This window comes from Spinacia oleracea, chromosome 1, assembly GCF_020520425.1.
Source record: "Spinacia oleracea cultivar Varoflay chromosome 1, BTI_SOV_V1, whole genome shotgun sequence".
In the NCBI taxonomy this organism is placed as follows: Eukaryota; Viridiplantae; Streptophyta; class Magnoliopsida; order Caryophyllales; family Amaranthaceae; genus Spinacia; species Spinacia oleracea.
In genome coordinates, this window is record NC_079487.1 from 62,130,718 (window position 1) to 62,155,328 (window position 24,611).

At 36.7% G+C, this 24,611-nt stretch overlaps 3 protein-coding genes across 3 annotated transcripts; 2 read left to right on the forward strand and 1 right to left on the reverse strand.

Annotated features, from left to right (window-relative positions):
• Positions 1–548: 548 nt before the first annotated feature.
• LOC110805389 (probable prolyl 4-hydroxylase 6) lies at positions 549–9,312 on the forward strand. Its single transcript, XM_022010983.2, has 8 exons — positions 549–879; positions 983–1,090; positions 1,169–1,226; positions 1,310–1,414; positions 7,954–8,011; positions 8,106–8,281; positions 8,350–8,410; positions 8,789–9,312. The coding sequence occupies exons 1-8, from the start codon at positions 791–793 to the stop codon at positions 9,088–9,090; spliced, it is 957 nt and encodes a 318-aa protein (XP_021866675.1). The 5' UTR covers positions 549–790; the 3' UTR covers positions 9,091–9,312.
• Positions 9,313–9,837: 525 nt separating this feature from the next.
• Positions 9,838–11,803, forward strand: LOC110805399 (transcription factor MYB35). The gene is made up of 3 exons (XM_022010995.2): positions 9,838–10,155; positions 10,649–10,778; positions 10,914–11,803. The coding sequence occupies exons 1-3, from the start codon at positions 10,023–10,025 to the stop codon at positions 11,632–11,634; spliced, it is 984 nt and encodes a 327-aa protein (XP_021866687.1). The 5' UTR covers positions 9,838–10,022; the 3' UTR covers positions 11,635–11,803.
• Positions 11,804–11,810: 7 nt separating this feature from the next.
• Positions 11,811–15,603, reverse strand: LOC110805390 (uncharacterized). Its single transcript, XM_022010986.2, has 9 exons — positions 15,048–15,603; positions 14,336–14,416; positions 13,608–14,255; positions 13,353–13,488; positions 13,095–13,257; positions 12,864–12,992; positions 12,519–12,713; positions 12,284–12,406; positions 11,811–12,211 (listed from the first exon to the last, which is right to left on the reverse strand). The coding sequence occupies exons 1-9, from the start codon at positions 15,232–15,234 to the stop codon at positions 12,119–12,121; spliced, it is 1,755 nt and encodes a 584-aa protein (XP_021866678.1). The 5' UTR covers positions 15,235–15,603; the 3' UTR covers positions 11,811–12,118.
• Between the last annotated feature and the right edge of the window lie 9,008 nt (positions 15,604–24,611).

Genomic DNA, 24,611 nt, shown 5'->3' on the forward strand with positions numbered 1-24,611 from the left:
GTCCATGCTAACTTAGCATGGACCTGGTTTATTTGATTCTTACCAGCTCTCAGTTGTGGTCGCCGGAACTTTTGTTGTCGCCGAAATTTGATTCTCTCTGGTGCCGCGGAACTTCACTTCGATCACAATGATTTCCGTCGATGATGCTGCCGATTTTAATTTCCAATGGCAAGAAGGATTATAATTAATTAGTGTTAAATTCCAGGGTAACTAATTTAGGGGAGATAATTGTGTCTGAAAAAATTAATTTCATTTTTTTTAATGGAGCAACATTGGCCCCAAAGGGAAGGAGTGTGAAAATGGCGCAATTTCCCTAAATTCACCTCCCATTTACAGATTTACTATAGCTTTGACGCTATTCACCAAAATTTTAGACCAATCAGATATCAGAATATGACACTATTGTATACCCACATGATATATGTAACCTTTTCGATATTGATACGATTAAATAAAATAGTCAAAGATTTAACTCATATAATCCAGTAAAGTCAAATGTGATAATTAATGTGGTTCCGATTACTAAGTTGAATCAAATTTACAAATGATACAAATGATATGGATATCATTGTCAAAGAGAGCATTTAATATCACGGGAAAGGAAACTTCCAGACGACAGAAGATTCATCATACATTTCAGTTTTCAACCATCAATTACTGAAATTCAATTCTGTGTGTACCCTTTGATTCTTGATTCTTTCCCGTTTCCCTCACTCAAATTCAATTCTACCCAAAAAATAAAAACCCTGAATTTCCTTCAACTTTTTTACACATTTCTTGAAAATTTTCAATGATGGAAATTTGCAATTTCCTGACATTTTTTCTCTCTTTCCTCTTGATTTTCCCACAACCTTCTTATGGCGGATGGTTCGGCAACAGGTAACTTTCTCTCTCCTCTTATATACCGTTTACTGGAAATGAAAAAAATTAGCAATGCGACGAAAATTTGATTGTCTCTACACTTTTTGTTGTTGTTGTGCAGGCGTCAAGAATCCGTGCTTAAATTGAAGAGTGAGACTGTTTCCTCTTCTTCCTCTTCTTCTTATGGATTTGATCCAACTCGCGTAACTCAGCTTTCATGGCATCCCAGGTTGGTTTTCTCTCTCCTCCTCGCGTTCAATGCTTCAATGGTGAGTCCAATGACTGTAATTTCTGCTGAATTTTTCAGGGCATTTTTGTACGAGGGTTTTTTAACCCATGAAGAATGTGATCATCTCATCCAATTGGTAAGATGTTGTGGTCTTTTTGGGGTTAAAATTAAGGTGTGTTGGTTTTGAAATTGAATAATATCGGGGTTTTGATTGTTTAGGCAAAGGATAAATTGGAGAAATCAATGGTGGCGGATAATGATTCTGGGAAGAGTATTCCAAGTGAAGTTCGGACTAGTTCTGGCATGTTTCTTCAAAAGGGTCAGGTTTGTATTTTATTTGATTGCTCTCCTAAGTTTATATGTATATATTGTTGCATTCTTGGTTAGTTGCAAAATATGCTCGAACATTAGTCTATTTATAAGGTTCTTTCAAATATCGACTTTAGAAAATCCGAATTTGCGAATTTTGTGTTTTACAGTCCCCCATTAAGAAAACAATGCCCCTCACCCCCTACACAATTTGGATCTTAAGTGGGTTACATTTATTTTAGTTATTCCTAGGTGATTCTTATCGATTGCAATGGGAGATTAGAACACAACAGAGTGTTTATTTTCTTACTTGATGAGTTCATTCTAGTGGAAACTTGATCATTTTTCTTCTATTCTGTTTCGGTATGATTTTGATGTCATTGGATTTGGTTGGCATTCACTCTTTTAAGTTCTGCTTTTGAAGCTATGAGGTTATACCGAGGTAATCAAAGTACATTTAGGCTGTTCGATAATTTCTGGTATCTATATTGTCTTTCAGGCCATAACTATGTTTTCATGTGTTACTCCTGAGGCCATGCCTGGATCCTATTGACTAATTAAGGGAGTAAAAGTTAGTGGGGGATATTTTAATAGGGAATTATTAAGAGGGTAATCTTTCCTATTCTTGAAGCTTGACAATATTCCTCAGGTAAAAATCTCCCTCTGATCTACAAGCATCCCTAACAAGACAACAGTCAACTTCACATAGCTACACCACCGCAAACCCAATCCTTCCTTGCAAACCAACCCATGGACCACCGTAAATCTGACCTGCTACCTCGCAAACAACCATATATCCACGCTCTCCACTCGGCCACACTTTCCAAAGTTTCTAAGAAGTTTGCAGATCTTAAAGGGAGGAGGAGGACGAAGAGAGAGAAACACCAATTTTACGCCATAGTGAGCTGCCAAACTTGAACTCTTTGGTGGATGAATTTAACTGTGAAGGTTTCCAGTCAGGACCACCATTGTGGTAGCCAGCTCATCAGAAATTGAGATAAGTGGAGGCGAGGAGGTAGGATGTGAAGGGAGAGGAAGTGAGGGCTGGGGGAGGTGGATGAAGATCAGAATTCAGAAGTGCATAAAGAATTAGAAAATTCTAAGGGGGAAAGATTACCATGGGGGTCCCTGAATAACAATTACATTACCACCTGGAAATTTTATTCCTATTCAGGCAACCAAAAAGCATCGGACATTTTACTCCCCCTTTTTTTCCACCCCCCATTGCTTACAATCCATGTATAGCCTGAGAGTGAAAATGAGCTATTTAAGCTGACTGAAACTTTTAGGGGTATTTGAGGTACTTCTTGACTTCTTGTTGGCTCTGTTAGATGGAATGCATGCCAGTTTTGGGCTCTATCTATTTCTAAATGTCACACTTAGCAATTTCTAGGATACTTCAAGTGTCATACTTGTATTCTTAGTGATCACATAACCATGTGTACGATCAGGAAGAAAGAAAGAAGAATCCTTTCTTCAAAGACACTAGGACCATATCACCACGTGTTTACAAAGTTATAATGTGTAACATGCGAGGTGCCAGGAGTCTAGGACTGGAATGGAAGAGTGAATGATTGAAACAAAAATGAGGAGTAAATAATTTCCCAAAAAGTATCCTTGAAACTCAACTGACACACCAAATAACAAATAAATGAAACAGAAAATGTACAAAAAACAAGGTTCAAATATAAGCACCAAAGCACCACCATATCATCAACTATCAACTACTTCCTCCGTCTTTTGCACCATTTACGATTTTACACTATTCACACAATCTCATTTACTCCCTCCGTATTTTTTAGGAGTCACAATTACTATTTTCTGCATATTTTTTTAGGGTCACAATTCCATTGTTGGTAACTTTTACATCTACTCCTCAATTGTTTATTATTTTTTACTTTCCTATGAGCCCGCTTAAATCATAAATAATTCTATTTTTAGTAACTTTTTACACCTCACTTATTTTTCTTATAATCTTTATTGTCAACTACCCCACTTGCATCATTATTATATCAAATTCATCTATGTTTCCTTAATACTTGTGGCGGTCAACATGTGACTCCTAAAAAATACGGAGGGAGTATCAATTTTTTGTGATTTATGCATAAGGAATTATATAGTCATGTGGGATCTTGTTAGCTTCGTCTCGATATATATTTTCAAATATCAATTTTCATAATTTCAGCTAATGTATAATAAGAGATATTAATGACCAAAGTTTTGCATTGACAAGTGCGAAACATCATATGGTGCAATACAACAACAACAACAAAACCTTAGTCCTAAAATGTTTTGGGGTCGGCTAACATGAATCGTCGTAAGAGATCGTCATTGTCACCTATCAAACCAGAAAAGAGAAACATCAAATGGTGCAATAATAATAATAAAAAAAAACAGATGAAGTATTACATACCAGATGACAGAACAACCATACAAGGGAGAAACATAGAAGATGACACTAGTAGAACAAAAAGAGACTGTTGTTGAGATGAAAGGAATGGAATGAAAGGAATGGAAGTTAAAACTTGACATAGTGATAATTAATCACCTAGTACAAGTAAAGTGATACATGGACCCGACATGAAAAGCACAAGGAATTGACAATTTTAGAATTATTACACATCTAAATCTAGTACAAGTAAATCTTTAAGTTATGCAAGCTGAAAAAATTGCAGGGGTAAGGTTGCATACACCCGACCCCCCCTTACCCCGCTTCCGAAGGAGCCAAAGATTCATTTATTCTTTTGGTTGTGGGATGTAATGGACTAAATTAAAATGGCTCTTAAAACCTCTTCGCTTCCATTCCATGAAGTAGAAGATGGTCGTCCCGTTGTCGTCCCGTTATCGCGTTTGGGTCAATTGGAAACAACCTCTCTGCAATTGCAGGGGTAAGGTTGCGTACACCCGACCCCCCCTTACCCCGCTTCTTGTGGGAGCCTCTTTGAGGCAATGGGCTAATGATAATGATAATGATGAATGATATGCAAACTGAAAAAAATAACAACTTCAACATATTCCTGACCTTTCCTCTAGTAACAATCCAAGTCATTGTTCAAGTAAGCTCCACCTAACATGAAGGTTATTTATCATTCTCCTTTCAAACTAATGTGGGATGTAGGGAGTATTAATTTTATTTTATTTTCCGAATTAAACCATCTACAGTTTCAAGATAGAACCCCGCCTTTCAGATTTAACTGCTGTTTATAAAAAGGGTCACTCACACCTAACTGCTTTAGAGATTAATGTTGCCTCTGGTTTGCTAAGCTAAACCACTACCTGTTGTGATGGATTTTGAGATAGTGGATATATTATGCTTTTATGTTGAAAGAGGATTAGTATTTCCAATATTTTTTCAGTCTCCCCTAAGACCTTTCATGCATGTTAATATATATATATATTTTTTCTCTTCTATCATCCAAATGGATGTGTGAGGTTGGTCTTATGTTAGGGACTATAACCTAGTTTCATTTCCTCATCAAAAAAAAAAAGTTTGAGTGTATAACATGTCTTCAATGCAGATTTTGCATACCTCATTGTAGGCATTTAATATCCTTTGACAAATTAGATTTTGTGAATAGCTGGAATCTTTTGGGTTTTCATAAAACGGTCTAAAGTATAGTTGTTTGAGGCGATGTTGCTAAAGTATTGTATAGATTGTTATCTTTGTATGAATAGTTTAAACGTTTGGGGTGATGGTAAGGTATGCCTATCTGTGGGACTCGAACGTTTTTGAAGTATTGGCAGTTTTGTTAACAGTTAGACGTCCTTTAGCTGTTAATCTTACTTAATTTTAAGTCTTTAAGTCAGTTTAAGTGGCCTCAAGAATAGATAGGCTGTCTAATGGTTGATCATTGTAAGATCACCAGTGAACCCAACCATCAATGATTATTTATTGCCTTCAGTATTCACAGTTGTATCATATTTCAGCAAAATTTCTTTCATGATATTTCTCAACTTTGAGATTCAATCGTATTATTCGTGTGTTTCCTTCTAATTTATGTTCTATGCACTAGTTAATTTTTAGTTAGCAAAGTTGAGAAGACAAAGGCCAGAGGCAATGTCTTGGTAATGTACATACAAATAGCATCTTTACAGCTTGCTCTATCTTCTCCTGGAGAGAATTTGTAGTAGTGTTGATTTTCCCTTCACAGCCCTATAAGGAATTGAGAGACTATGTAGCTTTGTAGTGGGTACTAGTCCCTCTCCCCAAAAGTATAAGGAAATATGCCCACGTGGAGATTTAATGAATAGTAAGAGCTATAGTCAGTGTGCAAGTTAGTGGGGGATTATGTTAGCAGAGTAGTAAAAGATTACCTGTAGACATCTAATTGGCTAATTATGGCCGTCCAGTGGGATGTTGTAAATTAGAGGTAAGGCTATTACTAAATACTAAGAGATGTTGGAAATAAGAAAGCAGAAAAACAAAGTAAGCGTTGAAAATATAATAAAATATACTGCATTTCTCATTTACTTTAATCAACAAGAAATACTGCCTTTTATATATAGGCTTGAACCAAACTGAAATTTGTAAAACAATAGCAAAAGCTATCTAAAACGTGGAGTACATGTTGCAGACTTAGTATCCCACTATCCGACAATTTCCTCCACTAACCTAGTGAGATATCTTAAATTAAAACTAACCAATTTGACTAATCTGACTAATTTGTAAATAACAATTATAATTAAATGACTAAAATTAAGGGAACTAAATAATTATACTTTGAAACACTAACTTTAACACACCCCTTTGCTTCAAAGTTTGATAAAAGAAAATGAAGCATGTCTCTTCATCCATGGTGCACTTCTTATCACCGAAACGATGTTGTTGATGCACGATATCACTAACCTCTAATATTTTGAGCACTTCTCTCCCTTGGTGCACATTATCACCCTTCTGTCTAGAACAAATTTTCTTCTATGACCACTTGCGCCATAGATGTTTTCCTCGACATTTTGAAGCCTGCAATTCCTTGCCAAATGCCCAAAATTTTGACACTTGAAACATTTTGGCTTTCCCTTATGCCAACAATTTTTTTTCTTCATTTTCCTTTTGCTTTATGGTACGAAGATTTGACCAATAATGCTCTTTCAATTCCATTTTCTTCCTCCCTCATTGATCTTCTTTGGTCTATAGCATTAAGAGCATTGACTAACTCTGTGACGGTTATTTTGGATAGGTTATTGGAGTCTTCAAGTGAGGAAATTTTTTACTTATATTTTTTCGGGAAACTCACTAGAACCTTATCAACCACTCTCTCATTGGGAAATGTTTCCCCAAACAACTAATTTGATTAACAGTGGTCATAAGTTTACTTACATATTCTTTAATGGTTTCGATCTCCTTCACCCTTTGCATCTGAAATTCTCGTTTGAGGTTCGAAACTTGCATCAATTTTGTTTGGGCATTGCTCTCAAACTTTTCCTTTAGCCTATTCCATGCCTCCTTCGGTGTCTCACAAGTCATGATACTTGTAAAGATTCCGTCCGACACAGTTGAATGAATACATGAAAGTGTCTTTGCTTCTTTGCCGCTTCTTCATCGTGCCTTTTTATTTGGGATATAGTTGGATTTTCTGGATGAGGGGTTGAGTCATCACTCTCAGTTGCTTCCACAAACTCATGGCTTTCAAATATGATTTCAATTTGATAGCCCATGTATTGTAATTCTCTCCTTTAAATGTGGGTATAGTAAGTGAAAAAGTATTTGATGCCATTGAGAGAAAGATATGAACACTCAAATAAAATAGGTCACAAAGATCACTTGCTCTTGATACCAATTTGTTGGAAATAAGAAAGCAGAAAAACAAAGTAACCGTTGAAAATATAATAAAATATACTGCATTTCTCATTCACTTTAATCAACAAGAAATATTGCCTTTTATATAGGTTTGAACCAAACTGAAATTTGCAAAACAATAGCAAAAACTATCTAAACGTGGAGTACATGTTGCTGACTTACTATCCCACTATCCCACGATTTCCTCCACTAGCATAGTGTCCTAGTGAGATATCTTCAATTAAAGCTAACCAATTTGACTAATCTGACTAATTTGTAAATAACAATTATTATTAAATGATTAAAATTAAGGGAACTAAATAATTAATACTTTGAAGCACTAACTTTAACAAGAGATGGAAGAGGCAGCATAAAGTAGCTTTTGTTCATGGAAGCACCATTATTGACCTATTTCATGTTGTTTAATATCATAGGTTTTGTTCTTGATGTCCTGTTTTAGTTGCATCTTGTTAACGAGCCTCTATTGCTACTCTTAAGTGGAATCATTATCTTACGATGACAGAACCTAACATACCTTCTGTCTGATAGCTCCCAAATAGTTGTCGATTCATGTCTTTTCGTTGGGGAATAGTTTCCTATCTTGTCAAAAGTCAGTACCTGTAAAATTGTAGAAAATATTTTAAAATCAATGTTGTATACTTAATCTATTTGTTGTACAAAGCTAATATTGCTGATTCATTTCAGTTATAATAATGCATGTATTTCAAATTTGAAAGTCTGAAACGCTTACGGTTCACCTTTTGTGTTGCCTCTGAAGGATGATGTAGTAGCTAGAATTGAGGCAAGAATTGCTGCCTGGACTTTCCTTCCTCAAGGTGAATATCGCTGTATAGTGTACATCATGCCCTATATTGCTTCTAAGTTGGATTATGTTGTACAATTAACTTGTATATTGTAATCACTGCTCAGAAAATGGGGAGGCTATGCAAGTCCTTCACTACGAGCTTGGTCAAAAGTATGAGCCCCATTTTGATTACTTTCATGACAAGGTCAACCAGCAGCTCGGTGGCCACAGGGTTGCTACTGTGCTTATGTACTTGTCTTATGTTGAAAAGGGTGGAGAAACTGTATTCCCAAATGCAGAGGTATCATTTTCAGTTACTTGACCCTCATTCTTTTCTCAGAAGTTTTTCTAATTCGATGCTTTGTCCAGGGAAAATTGCATCAACTGAAAAATGACAGCTGGTCTGAATGTGCTAAAGGTGGCTATGCAGGTATACCACATTAGTATATATTTGCATGAGTACAAAGGAAGCTTAATTTTGAGCATGGATGTCTAGAAAATTGATGTTTTTATTACGTCATATATCTTACATTGCTTGTGTTAAGGGATCCGAGGTTCACTTAGAGTCCGAGGGATTTCGTAAATCTGAGACTGAATTATTAGAAAATTCAAATACAAACCATTACAATGTTAGAAGAGGTGACAACTTTTTGTTGACTTTCTAAAACACACTATTATTTTCAAATGGAGGGAGTACCTTCCGAACTTTAGGATCTTCAAATGTTATTTTAGGGGCATTTTTCAAATTGGACCATGGACCTCAGTGGTAGTCATTGCCTTACATATTTTGATTTGTCCTTGCTCACAGTGAAACCTAGTAAGGGTGATGCATTGATGTTCTTCAGTCTTCATCCTGACGCGACTACTGATCCAACGAGCTTGCATGGTAGTTGCCCTGTCATTGAGGGTGAGAAGTGGTCTGCGACAAAGTGGATTCATGTTCGGTCCTTTGACAGATTAATCGAAGATACATCTTCTGGAGAATGTGCAGACGAGAGTGTGCACTGCTTACAGTGGGCACAAGCAGGCGAGTGTAAAAAGAACCCTCTGTATATGGTAGGCAATGAAAAAACAAAGGGACATTGCAGAAAGAGTTGCAAAGTTTGCTGAAAGTACACATCAACCTTTCCTTACTAGTGGATAAGTTTTCTGTTCTTTTTAGGGACAAATTTTGTTTAACTATGAATCACATCTGACGCTGATATAGTTGTAGATAAATGTTGTTTCTACTAGAAAGAGGTTCTTCCATCCTCCTCTGTTTTGTATTCAATTTTCGTTACTGTAAACTTTTACTATGAAATAATATGATGGAGATAACTTCTTCTATCTTTATTTTATTTCTAAACAGGCTGCTAATAATGAAGGTATTCTGCTTAAATAAAGCATCCAAACATAGGTTTTTGTTTTTGGGTTGAAGTCATTTTATAATTTTTTTAATGTACTTTGTATTAAAAAAAAAAAAAAGGCGCAACGGGCTCTATGCTACTAGATAGTGGTTAGTAACTACTCAGTTTAGTTAGTGTTGCAGGTTTGCAGTATGATATTTGGGTACTGCTGTGAGACTGAGTAATCAGTATTACTACTAGATAATCAGCTGAAGTTAATATCTCATGATAGTATTTATTCCCCTATTTAATGTAAAACAAAAATAATAAATTACGGAATTTATTGGAAGCTAACATTTTCACCAATGTGAGCAGTTTGTGGTAAAGCTTCAAGTATGTGGGCAGTAAATGCTCGTGATAGTTGTATAAGGTTTAGTACGGGCATATATGCCATATGCGTGGAGATTTAATTAGAAGTGATTTGAATTCAAAAAAATGGGGTTTAATTAGAAGAAAAAAACTGTCATGCGAATGTCGTTAAACCAATTGCATGCAATGCTTGCCTTGAGAGTTGTTAATTGTTTCTTCTTTGATTCTATAAGAGTTAAAACGGTGTGAGCATTGCATCACATCATTACATCAACTATCATCATTCCATTTCTCTCTCCTTGCTGTTGCTGTTGCTGTTGCTGCTGTTTGTACGCTCTGATCTTAGAGATGGGGCGACCTCCTTGCTGCGACAAAGCCAATGTCAAGAAAGGCCTTTGGACACCGGAAGAAGATGCTAAGATACTTGCATATGTATCTAACCATGGAGTCGGTAATTGGACTCAGGTTCCTAAGAAAGCAGGTAACTCTTTTGCTCCTTCCTTCAGGGATTACTTCTATACTATCTGCTGCCTTCGTTTACTTCACAATTGCTCATATAAGATACTTCCTTTTATATCAGTACAAACCTGAATGGTACATTTGTACTCTGGCCAGTATTTTAGAGAAAAAACATCTTAAAAGAATGTTAGTCCTATGAGTTTCTCTTTAATATGTTGTGTGTACTGATTGTTGATTACTTTTGTTGTTGAAAAGTGGTTCAAACACTTGAATTGATTTTAGCACTACAACCTGCGAGTCTGGAACAAAAAACTGTGATCTCACCGAGAGAGTGCCAAAATCAAAATTTGATGTCACTCTCTTGCATTGTCAGCTTATGCTGTGTTCTAAGATTATAATCTCATGTCTCGACTATTTGTAGGATCATCAATCCTTGATTAATTTGGGTGTTTCAGCTATTTTCCTCAAACGATAATTCAAGGTTTGCGCTTATTAATGTATTAGTTGCCTTACAGGACTCAATAGATGTGGGAAGAGTTGCAGGCTTAGGTGGACTAACTACCTGAGGCCTGACCTTAAGCATGAAGAATTTACAGAACAAGAAGAGCAGCTCATTATTCAGTACCATGCAGCTATAGGCAGCAGGTGCTTCTTCACATCTTTTTCTGTTTCTTTTTTTAGCATGCATCAGATGCGCAGCATTCTCTTACTAATTCTTGTGAATAAATGTTAGAACCTTGTTTGATATCCAGTTTTTGGTCTGTTTCTAAATTGGTACAGGTGGTCCCTAATAGCGAAACACCTGCCAGGAAGAACAGACAACGATGTGAAAAATTACTGGAATACCAAGCTGAAAAAGAAGCTTGCTAAAATGGGAATTGACCCTGTTACTCATAAACCCATCTCAAAAATCCTCTCTGATTATGAAAGTATCAGCTGTCTCTCCAATAACCACCAAATGAGATCTCTTGACCAAAACTTAACCAATTCCTTCTCTCAGTGTAGAATATCACCAACTGATAATCCGGAAACTCAGTTCCAAGATGTTACATCTTTTAACCATTATGTTTTAGAAGAAATATCACCTTCATCCTCTTCGTCCTCCACAACATCAATATCAAATGGGCAAACGAGCTCACACCTGTTGGTATCAGGTGCAGCCTACAGTTGGGGGCATAAAAGCTCTGTTGATCCTCTTTTAAATACTGATATTACAGAGGAAGAGCACAACTACCAGGGGTTTCTAGCAACAGATTTTCAGCCCCAAATTCAGGAGAATTCATCGCAATTTCAAACCATTGGTGTAAATCACACGAGCAGCAAGGTTACAGATGACAAGCTTGAGATGGCAGACTGTAAAGTTGCAGCTAAGAATTCTGTAAGAAGCAGCTGCTATGACTATGAGCCTTCATCAGTGAACTCCTTTGTTATGGCACTTTTTGATCGTGACAGCCAGATTCAGTTAGATTTTCCAGCTTTTGATGACATTTTAGACTACTAATTTTGACCTAATTGGCCTTTTTTCGTCTCCTTCATTTGTTTTTTCTTTTGGAAATAGGCTACTAATTTGAAAGTGTTAGAGTTTGATGCTGTTTTTTTGTTTATCTAACTGGAATAAACTTGGAAAAAGCAAATGGCTTGTTCAGTTATGTTATTCATTTGGTTTAGAACAGCATGATATTTGATACAGAGAAAATTTATGCTTTCTTCAATCTTTTGTGACAGTGTTAGGACTATACGTCAGAGTTTACATACGAGTTTTTGATAATTACACCGAGTGTACAAAGTTATAAAAGAAGACGAACAAAAATTAGAGACAACATCGGTATTTCACACCTCCTTCCTCTGAGGGGTGGAATCAGGAAACAAGTGGAGAAAGTGAGAAACACTGAAACAAGAACTTCTAGGCCTTTTCTTTATCTTGTGTGATGAAAAGAGCACGACTTTGAACTTCTCACCTCTTTTGGGCTTCAGAAGTTCTCAACTCAAACTGCCAAGTGACGGTAGTTGGTGTAGTCAATTTCGTTCAACCTTACACAGCATAACAGATGCTCGGGAAAATCCTCAGGTTTTTGTCCCTGGTTATATCATAATTATGTCAAAATAATTTCATCAGAAAATACAAAATGAACACCACAAGAAACAAGTACCTGAATGGTGAGTCCGAAATCCAAGACAGAATGCTTTAATCTGCTTTGAATTGAATCAAGACCTTTCCTACAAATATAGTTAAATCTGTGGACGTCCAAATCTATCTCAAAGTAATTTTCTCCCTGTAAGAGTTGTACAGATTAGAAACCAGAATTTCTTAGCATATGATACAAAATTAAGGTTATAGTTGACACTTGACAGTAACTTGATGGCTCAAGCCTAAAACATTATTACCGAGTAAAACTCATGCTGAGGGCGTGAAAGTACAGGTTTCTCATTGTATGCGTTAAGTAGCCTCTTTTCTGCTGCATTCAGACTGAGCTCTTCTACATTTGCTAGACGTCCCAAGATTTTAAGTCTTTCTCTAAAGGGTGCTGTTGTCTCTGCAGAATAACTCTTGACTTTCTCCGTCTCATCCTCTATCAATCTCTGATTCAGAAAGTGTAACATACATTTTTAATATGAATCAACCTTCAAGTCATAAATTTTATTATAAAAAATCTTGCAATTGAAAATTACTGGAACTTTTGCATCGATTGTAAAGCATCATGTAAGAAAGTTAGAGTGAATGCTTCTTACCCTGACATTTTCTTGAACATTACGAGGTAAATCCTTGGAAAAGCCTTCAGAGAGCCTAAAATAGAGAACAATGTTGACGCCTTCTCCATCATGTTCTCGGTTGAAAACTGAGGCGGGATATAGTGGCATCTGGACAGAAAGAACGAAGAAACAACTAAGAAATTACCCTATGAGAAGTAGTTCATGCCAGACTTAGCTCTTAGGTGAGAGATTATCTAATGGTAGGGGCACCTGTATATTAACAACAAGGATTGGAGGAATTTTTCCGGAAGAAAGTACGGGTGGAAGCTCCACAAAACGAGCAATGTGATTAATTTTCCGATGAGATCGAAATACATCAACACCAAAAGGATAAAATGCAGCATGGTTTGGAGCTAAATCCTTCCTTTTATCCCTGCCAAAAGAGAATGTTGGAAATCAAGACATATATACATGACTGCGTTGCATATATGTTAAAGATACTTGTCAGTTATGGAGTGTTTCTGTTACCTGAGAAAATTATGACCCCGTACTTTAAAAGTGTTGGGATCAATAGGTGACCAGCAATCTGACATCTTCTTTTCTGGTGGGCAGTAAGGTATCTGAGATCCTGCTATTGGTCTTTGCAGCGGGGCCCTTGGCGAAACTGAACAACCCAAAATGAACATAAAAACTTTAAGATAACTATTTAAAGGAAACTATTAATGCTTTGAGGTCAAACTTTGCAAGAAACACACGATGAAAAGATAGAACGAAAATCCTTACCTAAAGTAGGGCTAGTATATTCATCCCTCCACCGAAAGGAGAGTGTCTTCAATCCTGCTTTCTTCCTTGTACCAGGAGGGCTAGGACTGACTGATCTTCTCCTATCAGCTGCTGATACACTCGACATTTTTAGGCACGGCAAGCAAGAATTTGTAACCACCGGGTAGTTTTCTATTCCTGTTAAATCATCTACTCTTACATCTTCATGTTCATCCCTATGTCTGCATACTTTCACCACTAGCAGTGGTGTTTTTACATCAAAGAGCTTATTCTGTGGCTTCAATTCAGTGTTATCCAAGTTCTTCTGTTTCAAATCTAGCGATTTTTCGCTACTGTCAATGCTTTGATCAGAATAATCTGGGCTGCAATCAAAGGAGAACTCTGTTGGTGTTGAGTCATCTTGCTGATCCTGATCATCCAAAGAAACTCGAGAATGATCAGCTTTTTCATCTTTGTGTATCAAATGGTCTTTATAGAAACTAAAAGAATTTCCCTCATTAGGTGGTTCAACATCAGCTTGTTCTTTACGCTGCCTGAGATTAAAGGAGGACATAGCAGAAAAACAACCATAACCAGGACTTTGGCATTTTGGAGATGAAAAGGTTGATGGGCAGGTGCTTTGATCAGAACTTCTTGTAGAAAAGGAATCTGCATACAAGTATAACATAATTCCTTAGATTTTATTGATCCTTTTAGCATTTAAAACGTGTTGTATGATTTGTTTATACCTTCCTGAATACTGTAAAAATCATCGTCCCAATCAGCCTCAAACACAGGATGGGAATCGAACCACGACTCATCCATGCTAACTGTTGACATCAAGTATCAAGACCAGGTAATAAATCATAGGGTTAATGCCGGAATTAGTATTTGAGGTATAAATTTGCTCAAGAGTCATATCATGCAAATTCTATTAAGCAGCATATTTACATGTAAAGAAAATATGTTAGCTCCTAGTTTCCAATAATGAAAATGTACCACACTACCACCACCTTTTTAAATTTATGATATTTTTCTTCCAAAAGTACCCCTACTTCTAGTCGGGGAAAACCTCAAAACGCTCATATGCATGCCATGGATATCTCATGTGTTTGGATATTCTCGCTCATCTCTAACATGAATTTACTATATCGTGAAAAATAACATTCACATTGTCAACAACTTTCTTATACTTTTGTGATCATGCATCAATAATTCGTAAACACATATGTTGGAAAATCAGGATTATATGTACTTTAGTAATTATGGACCCATATCACATATGCTATATTATTATGTACTAAATATTACTTGCCCTTAATTCTTGTAACCCAAGACGTCTCCATCATTATTGTCCGTGATTCCTTATACATCAAAACAAAAAAACAAATAAAAAAACAAAACCACCCCTTAACAAAACAAAAAAAAAATATCTAGAAATACAAGATTCAATGATAGTACCTCGAAAAGCGGGATTAGTGTAAGAAGGAAGATCATTGAAGCCGGAAGACTCATTAATAGGAACAAGTTTATTACTAGTAAAGGACAAGCTTTTCTTAAGCCTTGACCTCCTTGTTTTTCTATATCTCTTTGAGAACTTCAACTTTCCTCCTACACAACTTTCTGGCTTTGATGCACAAGCACCCATTTCTGCCCTTCTCTCTAACTTTCTCTCTCTAAAAAGAATTTATGCAAATTTCAGAGACATCTTCCTTTCTAAGCAAAGAAAAATATCAAAAAAAGAAACATAAAAACAATTTTTTTTATACGAAAAGGAAGAAATTACTCGATAATTTTCTTAATTAGAGTTTAAAATCTGATGACATTTTTTAGATTCTTTGTTGTAAAACAGAGAAAAATTCAGGGGATATTGAAAAATTCAATTCCCTCCAAATTTTATGATTATTTGATGACAAATAAGGTGAGGCATGAAGTCAATGATGAAGATATAAATATTAGAAAAACAAATGAATAAAAACTGGGTCGTTGGAGAGTAGCGTTGCCCCCATGATGTTTTAATTGACACACACACACACAAGTTTTCCTCATTATTTGCCTTTAGCACGTACTTAATACGGAGTACTCCGTAATGTACAGTATGAAATACTTTTTGGCTTAATTTGTTAGCCTAGGGATCATCTTTTGAGTCCGTCGAATACGAGTGCAGCCACTAGTGCAGGTGTCCCCGACTCCCCGGCAGGGCCGATAGACCTTTTATGGGCCCGGGACGAAAAATTGGATGAGGCCCTTATTCCTTCATATACGACAAAATTTTAAATTTAGGTGGCTAAAGTTAAATTTACCTGGTAGATTTAGTACTTATACTATGTAGTTCATAACTAATAAGTTCGTATCATCAATCGAACACAATTGCTTGTTAAATAAAAAACACAATTGCTTGCATCTAAAATATATCTAACACAACAAAAATAATACTTCGACCAACAGTGCAAATGCAAATGAGCCAATTTAAGGTAAATACGGAGTACAAATAAATGGAATCTCTTTGTAAGAAAAGGAACCTAAGTAAAAAAGAAATGTAAGGTCACCAGGAGAATATCTAAGCACAACTGTAAAATAATAGTGAATATGAGTCCTAGAAGACTTGTTCACGCAATGCTTCTTAAACCAGTATTCTTCTAAGACCAACTGCGCTAAAATACAAAAGTGTTATAATCCAGTTTTTTTTAATGAATATAACTTAAATATATTTTTCGGGGGCCCATCTTCCACAAGGCCTGGGCGGTTGCCCCTCAAAACAACCCCAACGTCGGGCCTGCTCCTCGGTGATGATTGAGCTTTTGGTTTGGTTTAAGATTGAGCCGTGTTATATATATTCGAATTATTGTCAACTATATTCATAATAAAATTATTAACATTATATATATATATATATATATACACGGATATATACTCCGTATCTATAGTGATTTTTGAATCGTATATAGTGTTTTGCATTCATAGTGATTGTAAAACATTTCAATTTTGTCAAGTCTATTACATTCATGAAATACCCTATAAGAGTTAACGAAATGCACGAAATATCCTCAATTTTTAAAAAATGCAACAAATAACCCTGAGATTTTGTAAAAATGCACAAAATACCCCTAGGTAGTGTTTGAAAACTTGGATTTCATTTAAAATACATGAATTGAAATCTGAAAATTGAAATTCTGAATTTGAATTCCAAATCAAGTGTTTGGAAAACATTATTAATTTCAATTACACTATAATGTTTGGGAAGAAAGTAGAATTTCAATTATGTAATTTCATTATTAAAGATATTCTACAATATACTTTGTACTTCAAAATGCAAGATCGAGTGTTATTCGCTTTTTAACAAAATTGAAGGTGTTCAATACTCTGTAAAATCCAACAATTCACATGCACATCAAAATCAAATTAAAATGTGTTAATTTATGATTTTTTTTAATTAATCAACAGCTGACTACAAAAAATCAAAACCAACTTCGAATTTGGGGGTAAGCACTAACTTTTCGAACTTAGAGAAAAATCAAACCCTAGCTCTTTGAATTTGGGGAAAACCAAACCCTAGCTCTTTGAATTTGGGGAAAACATTTAACTCAATGAATTTGCTTTGATAAGAGAGGAATGTTGATCGAATATCCAAAAACTTCAGTCGACGGTCGAGGCAACACTCAAATTGAAGGAGGTTGAGAGGAGAGAGTCTATCGAGATATGAGATGAGAAAGCTAAAGTCAACAATGGTGGATGAGGAGAGAGAAAGGAGGAGAGGATATCTACTTTGAAGAAGATGAGCATTCACGGTGGATTTCAAATGCCAGCTGTAGGCGGGTATTTTTCGCTTGCCTTTTTTCCCTTTCCTACGGGGCGGCGTTAGGACCTTTGTATTTTTGTATTTTGAAGGAGTCGCCACCAAACATTGTTTAGGGTTTCCTTTGGAAAGACCAAAAAGATGACTCTATTAGGATAAGGCTTTGAATCTTCAAAACGGATGGGTGAGATCCGGGCAAGGGAACGAAATGCTTATTCCGCGAGCTTTAGAAATAATTCAAGTGCGTGACACAACATTTTCGAAATTACCCTAGTTTAGACTATGTGGGTTTGAATTTAGAACAAATAGAATTTCTACTTTGTATTATGGCCACTTTGCTTTAAAGTTAATTTAAGGGAACCTAAGATCGGTTTGTCCAAGAAATTATCTTTGTTAAGCGTGGTGTAACCTTGTATTTTGTTGAATTTAGCATGTGAGGTGATGAAAGCGATAAACAAGTAAAGCAACATCACAATTGAAAATAAGTGCGGAATTAGTAAAATACAAGACCTCCTAGAAATGGACTAGGAAGTAGAACCACATTGCCTAGAAGGACTAGGCAAGTAAAGTTGCATAATTAAAAAAGTGCGGAATTGAAATGCGTTATTGAAATTGCGGAATTGAAAGGTGCGGAATTGAAAGGTGCATAATTGAAATTGCGGAATTGAAAGGTGCATAATGGAAATTGCGGAATTGAAATTGCAATATTGAAATTGAACTTAAGCACATGAGATCCGAACGCCAAACGGCTACTTAAAAATAAGTGCGTCCGACACGGATTCAAAGCTAAAAAAATCCCAACTTTAGGATGAATTGTTCACCCAAAGTATCCTAGATTTTGCACATAGAACTTGAACTTGAAAAGTTTGAAACTTGAAATATTGAACTTGAAATGTTGAACTTTGAAATATTGAACTTGAACTTGAAATATTGAACTTGAACTTGAAATTTTGAACTTAAGAGTATTGAATCTCAAAGATCGGACCTTTTAATGTTGAAAAGGCCTAATCTTTGATGTGCTCTTACTTTGAAATGATCCTAGTTTAGGGAAGTGACTATGAACAACCCTAAACATTATTGGATTTTGAAACTTGAACTTGAAATTTGAAAAATGGAGTCTTGAATCTCAAAGAATAAACCTATACATTAGAAAGGTATCATCTTTGATTACTCCATATTTTGAAAATGATTCTAGTTCAAGGAAGTGATTACAAACAACCATGAACATCATTGAATCTTGAAAGTTTGCATTTTTGTGTCACATAAAGTTTGGATTTTGAAAGAAATGTATGATTGTTGTAAGTGACATTTTTAAGATTAAAAATGCCAACTTACTAATCATTTTTTTTAAGAGAAAATCAAAGAAACATGATTGATTATGGTGGGATTCAGAATTACCTATTTAGGTTTAGGCAAGAATTCCTTTTAGAGCTCCCAATTGCTTAGAACTTGAAATATTGTATGAGATTTTGGAGGATTTTTGGATTTTTTGAGTGGCAATTTTTGTATTACGACGTTGTGTTTCAATTTTGCCTCCCCATAATGCTCAGAATTAGGGGTTTAAATAGGAGAGCTTGCTGCTAAACGCCAGCCAACGCCAGCGCAGCACGCAGCTGGCAGCGCCCAGCGCTGGTGACGTGGCGCAGAAGCCGCCAAAACAAGGACGCGGGCTCCGTCCTTGCTTTGTCTTGTATTGGTGTTGTTAGGTTATGATACATATAACTGAATATAAATCATGAGGAAAAACCATTAAAGCCACGAACTCAAATTAATTGCCACATAACAATTAGCATAATTTAGGATGCATACTCTTTGTAGCGTGCCCTCCCTTGTTGCGCCCGAACCGAACAAGAACAAGTCTTTAGGACTCCAAGTGTCGTCCCTCCGTAGAAAGTCCACATCACGTCCGAATCCGCCTTAGGTTTGACTAACTAGAATCACCCTTAAGGTACTATGTTTTTCGGCTAATATGAGGCAAATAAGTGACTGAATTTTCTGCCTAAAATTCACTTTTTGAATACTTGAAAACTCGTTATAAATTGTGAGCATTAATCACCTATTTATAGGGGTATGGAAAAGGTATTGGAATCCTACTAGGAAACGAATTAATTAATTTGAATTTAATTGAAACTCTATTAACTAATTTATCTAGTGAAAATAGGAATTTAATCTTAAACGAATCCTACACGATTTAGGTTTCGTACGCAAGCACAAACACTTATACGATCATGACCCGCATGCGCGCAGGCCATGCCCGCGCAAAAGCCCACGAAGCTGCCGTATCCAAGGCGCGCGCTGGGCCTGCCTTGCGTTGGGCCTGGCGTGGCCTTGGGCTGTTTGTGTGGCGCGCCATGCTTGCTGGACGTGGGCCTGGCATCGCGCTGGGACTTCTTCTAGCAAGCTCGTCCGATGCTAATTCGTACGACGCGCTTCCGATTAATTTCCCGATTCCGGAATTCATTTCCGATACGAACAATATTTAACATTTCCGATTCCGGAATTAATTTCCGTTTCGAACGAATATTTAATATTTCCGTTTCCGGAATTATTTTCCGATTCCGATAATATTTCCGATTCCGACAATATTTCCGTTTCCGGCAATATTTCAGATTCCGGCAATATTTCCATTTCCGATAATATTTTCCGATTCGTACCATGTTTCCGTTTCCGGCAACATCTACGACTTGGATAATATTTATATTTCCGATACGATCCATATTTCCGTTTCCGGCAATATCATCGTTTCCGGAGTATTCATTTATTTGCCTTTGACGATCTCAGCTCCCACTGAAACCAAGATCCATCGATTCCGAATATCCATAGATGGAGTATTTAATGCCATTAAATACTTGATCCGTTTACGCACTATTTGTGTGACCCTACGGGTTCAGTCAAGAGTAAGGTGTGGATTAATATCATTAATCCACTTGAACTGAAGCGGCCTCTAGCTAGGCATACAGTTCACTTGATCTCACTGAATTATTAACTTTTATAATTAATACTGAACCGCATTTATTAGACTTACCATTAAATGCATACTTGGACCAAGGGCATTATTTCCTTCCGTCTCCCACTTGTCCTTAGGGACAAGTGTGCATTTCCTAATTCCTTTGTCGCTCGATGCTTGCTATTAAACATAAGGTAAGAGTTGTCATCCTTATTATGTCCAGAGGTGTTTCTTGGTTTCAGAGTTCAACTGATCAAATAAACAGATAATCATAGCCTATGATTCATCTGAGCACCGCCATGCATGTTACAGTTTCTAGCTCTCCGAGTGGCCTTGTACAACTTTCAGCATCTCATCCCAATTTATGGGAGGACAATCCCAATCTTGCGATCTTGAGATTAGACTTTGTTTGATAGGTGATTACCCGAGCGTTGCCTTTATAGCCTCCTTTTACGGTGCGACGGTTGACAACGTCAAAGCAACCAGTTCTCAAACAAGTAATCTCAAATCACTCAGGTATTGAGGATTAGTGTCTAATAATTTTAATGAAATTTACTTATGACAGATTTTCATCTCTTACATTAAAGTTTCATAGGTCTGTCCGATACTAGTCTTCCCAAAGTAAGTATCTATGCAAATGATTGTGACATTGCCATGTCCACATAGTTCAAGAAACAGAACTACTAGTCATCTTGCATTCTAGTCGTCTAGCGTTTTCTATGCGTCCATCTTTATAGAAAACTCCGACCAGGGACCATTTTTAACTTTTGACATTCAAGTTCACTTGATAGACATTTCTTAGTCACAGGACTGGTCCTAACAGTCTATCTTGAATATATCGTCAAATTGAAGGGACTCATCATTTAATAAACCACAAATTAAATGGAAAAATGAATTCTATTCATTTATGGAATGGTTAACCAATAATGTTTTACAAAGTATTAAACTCTAAGACTTTAAAACATTAAATAAAGGACATCAAAGCCATTCTCCAATATGCTTGATTCCCATAGCTGCAGTGTGCGAGTTGTGCTTTGCCTGCGGCAGAGGTTTAGTTAATGGATCTGAGATCTTGTCATCAGTTCCAATCTTGCTTATCTCGACTTCTTTTCTTTCAACGAACTCTCGTAGAAGGTGAAATCTACGAAGTACATGCTTGACTCTTTGGTGGTGTCTAGGCTCCTTTGCCTGTGCAATAGCTCCATTATTATCACAATACAGAGCTATTGGTCCTTTAATGGAGGGGACTACACCAAGTTCACCTATGAAATTCCTTAGCCATATAGCTTCCTTTGCTGCTTCATGTGATCGAAGCAATGTACTCTGCTTCAGTTGTAGAATCCGCAATGGTGCTTTGCTTAGCACTTTTCCAGCTTACTGCACCTCCGTTGAGGCAGAAGACAAACCCAGACTGTGATCTGAAATCATCTTTGTCGGTTTGGAAACTTGCGTCCGTATAGCCTTTAACAATTAATTCATCATCTCCACCATAGACCAGGAAATCATCTTTGTGCCTTTTCAAGGTACTTCGAAATATTCTTGGCAGTAGTCCAATGTGCCTCTCCTGGGTCTGACTGGTATCTGCTCGTAGCATTGAGTGCGTATGCAACATCCGGGCGTGTACATATCATAGCATACATTATTGAAGCAATCAATGATGCATATGGAATCCCATTCATTCGTCTACGCTCATCTAGTGTTTTTGGGCACTAAGTCTTGCTTAGAGTCATTCCATGAGACATGGGTAGGTAGCTTCGCTTGGAGTCTTCCATATTGAACCTTTCAAGCACCTTATTGATATAAGTTCTTTGACTGAGTCCAATCATCTTCTTAGATCTATCTCTGTAAATCTTGATTCCCAGTATGTACTGTGCTTCTCCTAGATCCTTCATCGAAAAACATTTCCCAAGCCAAATCTTGACAGTGTTCAACATAGGAATGTCATTTCCGATAACTAATATGTCGTCGACATATAATACTAGAAAAGCAATTTTGCTCCCACTGACCTTCTTGTATACACAAGATTCGTCTGCGTTCTTGATGAAACCAAAGTCACTGACTGCTTCATCAAAAAGTATATTCCAGCTTCTTGATGCTTGCTTCAATCCATAGATTGATTTCTTAAGCTTGCATACCTTTTTAGCATTCTTTGGATCCTCAAAACCCTCAGGTTGTGTCATAAACACAGTTTATGTTAAAACGCCATTTAAGAAAGCGGTTTTGACATCCATCTGCCATATTTCGTAATCGTAATATGCAGCGATTGCTAACATTACCCGAATAGATTTTAGCATTGCAACTGGTGAAAAGGTTTCATCGTAATCCACACCGTGGACTTGCCTGTAACCTTTTGCAACCAATCTAGCTTTGAAAACTTCAAGTTTCCCACCCTTGTCCTTTTTTAGTTTGAAAACCCATTTGCTTGCTATGGCTTGGTAGCCATCTGGCAAATCGACCAAATCCCAAACTTGATTTTCAGACACGGAGTCTAATTCATATTGCATGGCTTCTTTCCATTGATTGGAGCTAGGGCTCGTCATAGCTTGTTTGTAAGTCGCAGGTTCATCACTTTCAAGTAACAGAACTTCATAGCTCTCGTTCGTCAAAATACCTAAGGACCTTTCCGGTTGAGATCTATATCTCTGCGATCTACGCGGGGCTACATTTCTAGATGGTCCTTGATTCTCACCAGATACTTCTAAAGATCTCCGAGTTTCATCCTGAATGTCATCTTGAGCATTCTCTAGAGTTTGTTGTTCGACTCGAATTTCTTCGAGGTCTACTTTTCTCCCACTTGTCATTTTGGAAATGTGATCTCTTTCCAAAAAGATACCATCTCGAGCAACAAACACCTTGTTCTCAGATGTATTGTAGAAGTAATACCCCTTTGTTTCCTTTGGATAGCCCACAAGGATACATTTGTCAGATTTTGGATGAAGTTTGTCAGAAATTAACCGTTTGATGTATACTTCACATCCCCAAATCTTAAGAAAAGACATTTTTGGAGGCTTTCCAAACCATAACTCATATGGAGTCTTTTCAACAGCTTTAGACGGAGCTCTATTTATAGTGAGTGCAGCTGTATTTAGTGCATGTCCCCAAAATTCTATTGGAAGTTCGGCCTGACCCATCATTGATCTAACCATGTCTAGCAAGGTTCTATTCCTCCGTTCCGACACACCGTTCCATTGAGGTGTTCCAGGAGGAGTCAATTCTGATAGAATACCACATTCTTTCAGATGGTCATCAAATTCATAGCTCAGATATTCACCGCCTCTGTCAGACCGCAGTGCCTTAATCTTCTTGCCTAATTGATTCTCTACTTCACTCTGAAATTCCTTGAATTTGTCAAAGGATTCAGACTTATGCTTCATCAGGTAGACATAACCATATCTACTGAAGTCATCAGTGAAAGTGATAAAGTAGCTGAAACCACCTCTAGCATTTGTACTCATTGGTCCACATACATCTGTATGGATTAAACCCAATAGTTCATTTGCTCTTTCTCCAACTTTAGAGAAAGGTTGCTTTATCATTTTGTCAAGTAAACATGATTCGCACTTACCATAATCCTCTAAGTTAAATGGTTCTAGAATTCCTTCCTTTTGAAGTCTTTCTATGCGTTTCAAGTTAATATATGGCCTAATCGACAATGCCACAGATAGGTGAGATCTGAATCATCCTTTTCGGCCCTTTTGGTATTTATGTTATAAACTTGTTTGTCGCTATCTAATAAATAAAGTCCATTGACTAATCTAGCAGATCCATAAAACATCTCTTTAAAATAAAACAAGCAACTATTGTCTTTTATTAAAAAGGAAAATCCCTTAGCATCCAATCAAGAAACAGAAATGATGTTTTTAGTAAGACTTGGAACATGGAAACAATCTTCCAGTTCCAAAACTAGCCCAGAGGGAAACGACAAATAATAAGTTCCTACAGCTAATGCAACAATCTGTGCTCCATTTCCCACTCGTAGGTCGACTTCACCCTTGCTTAACCTTCTACTTCTTCTTAGTCCCTGTGAATTGGAACATAAGTGTGAGCCACAACCAGTATCTAATACCCAAGAAGTTGAATTAGCAAGTATACAGTCTATAACGAAAATATCTGAAGATGGAACGACTATTCCGTTCTTCTGATCTTACTTAAGCTTCAAGCAATCTCTCTTCCAATGCCCCTTCTTCTTGCAGTAGAAGCATTCAGATTCAGAAGTGGGTTGGCTCACCTTCTTCTTTTCAGATCTGGTGCCGTCTAGTTGCTTAGTCTGGCTAGCCTTGTT

Bases quoted from the DNA above. Each gene is read 5' to 3' on its own strand.
- LOC110805389 (XM_022010983.2), top strand. From the start codon at position 791: ATGATGGAAATTTGCAATTTCCTGACATTTTTTCTCTCTTTCCTCTTG. The intron at 880-982 runs GTAACTTTCTCT...GTTGTTGTGCAG, and splicing joins GGCGGATGGTTCGGCAACAG to GCGTCAAGAATCCGTGCTTA. The intron at 1,227-1,309 runs GTAAGATGTTGT...TTGATTGTTTAG, and splicing joins GTGATCATCTCATCCAATTG to GCAAAGGATAAATTGGAGAA.
- LOC110805399 (XM_022010995.2), top strand. From the start codon at position 10,023: ATGGGGCGACCTCCTTGCTGCGACAAAGCCAATGTCAAGAAAGGCCTT. The intron at 10,156-10,648 runs GTAACTCTTTTG...GTTGCCTTACAG, and splicing joins TCAGGTTCCTAAGAAAGCAG to GACTCAATAGATGTGGGAAG. The intron at 10,779-10,913 runs GTGCTTCTTCAC...AAATTGGTACAG, and splicing joins CATGCAGCTATAGGCAGCAG to GTGGTCCCTAATAGCGAAAC.
- LOC110805390 (XM_022010986.2), bottom strand. From the start codon at position 15,234: ATGGGTGCTTGTGCATCAAAGCCAGAAAGTTGTGTAGGAGGAAAGTTG. The intron at 14,417-15,047 runs GTACTATCATTG...TGATGTCAACAG, and splicing joins CACTAATCCCGCTTTTCGAG to TTAGCATGGATGAGTCGTGG. The intron at 12,714-12,863 runs GTAAGAAGCATT...TTTCTGAATCAG, and splicing joins ATGTTCAAGAAAATGTCAGG to AGATTGATAGAGGATGAGAC.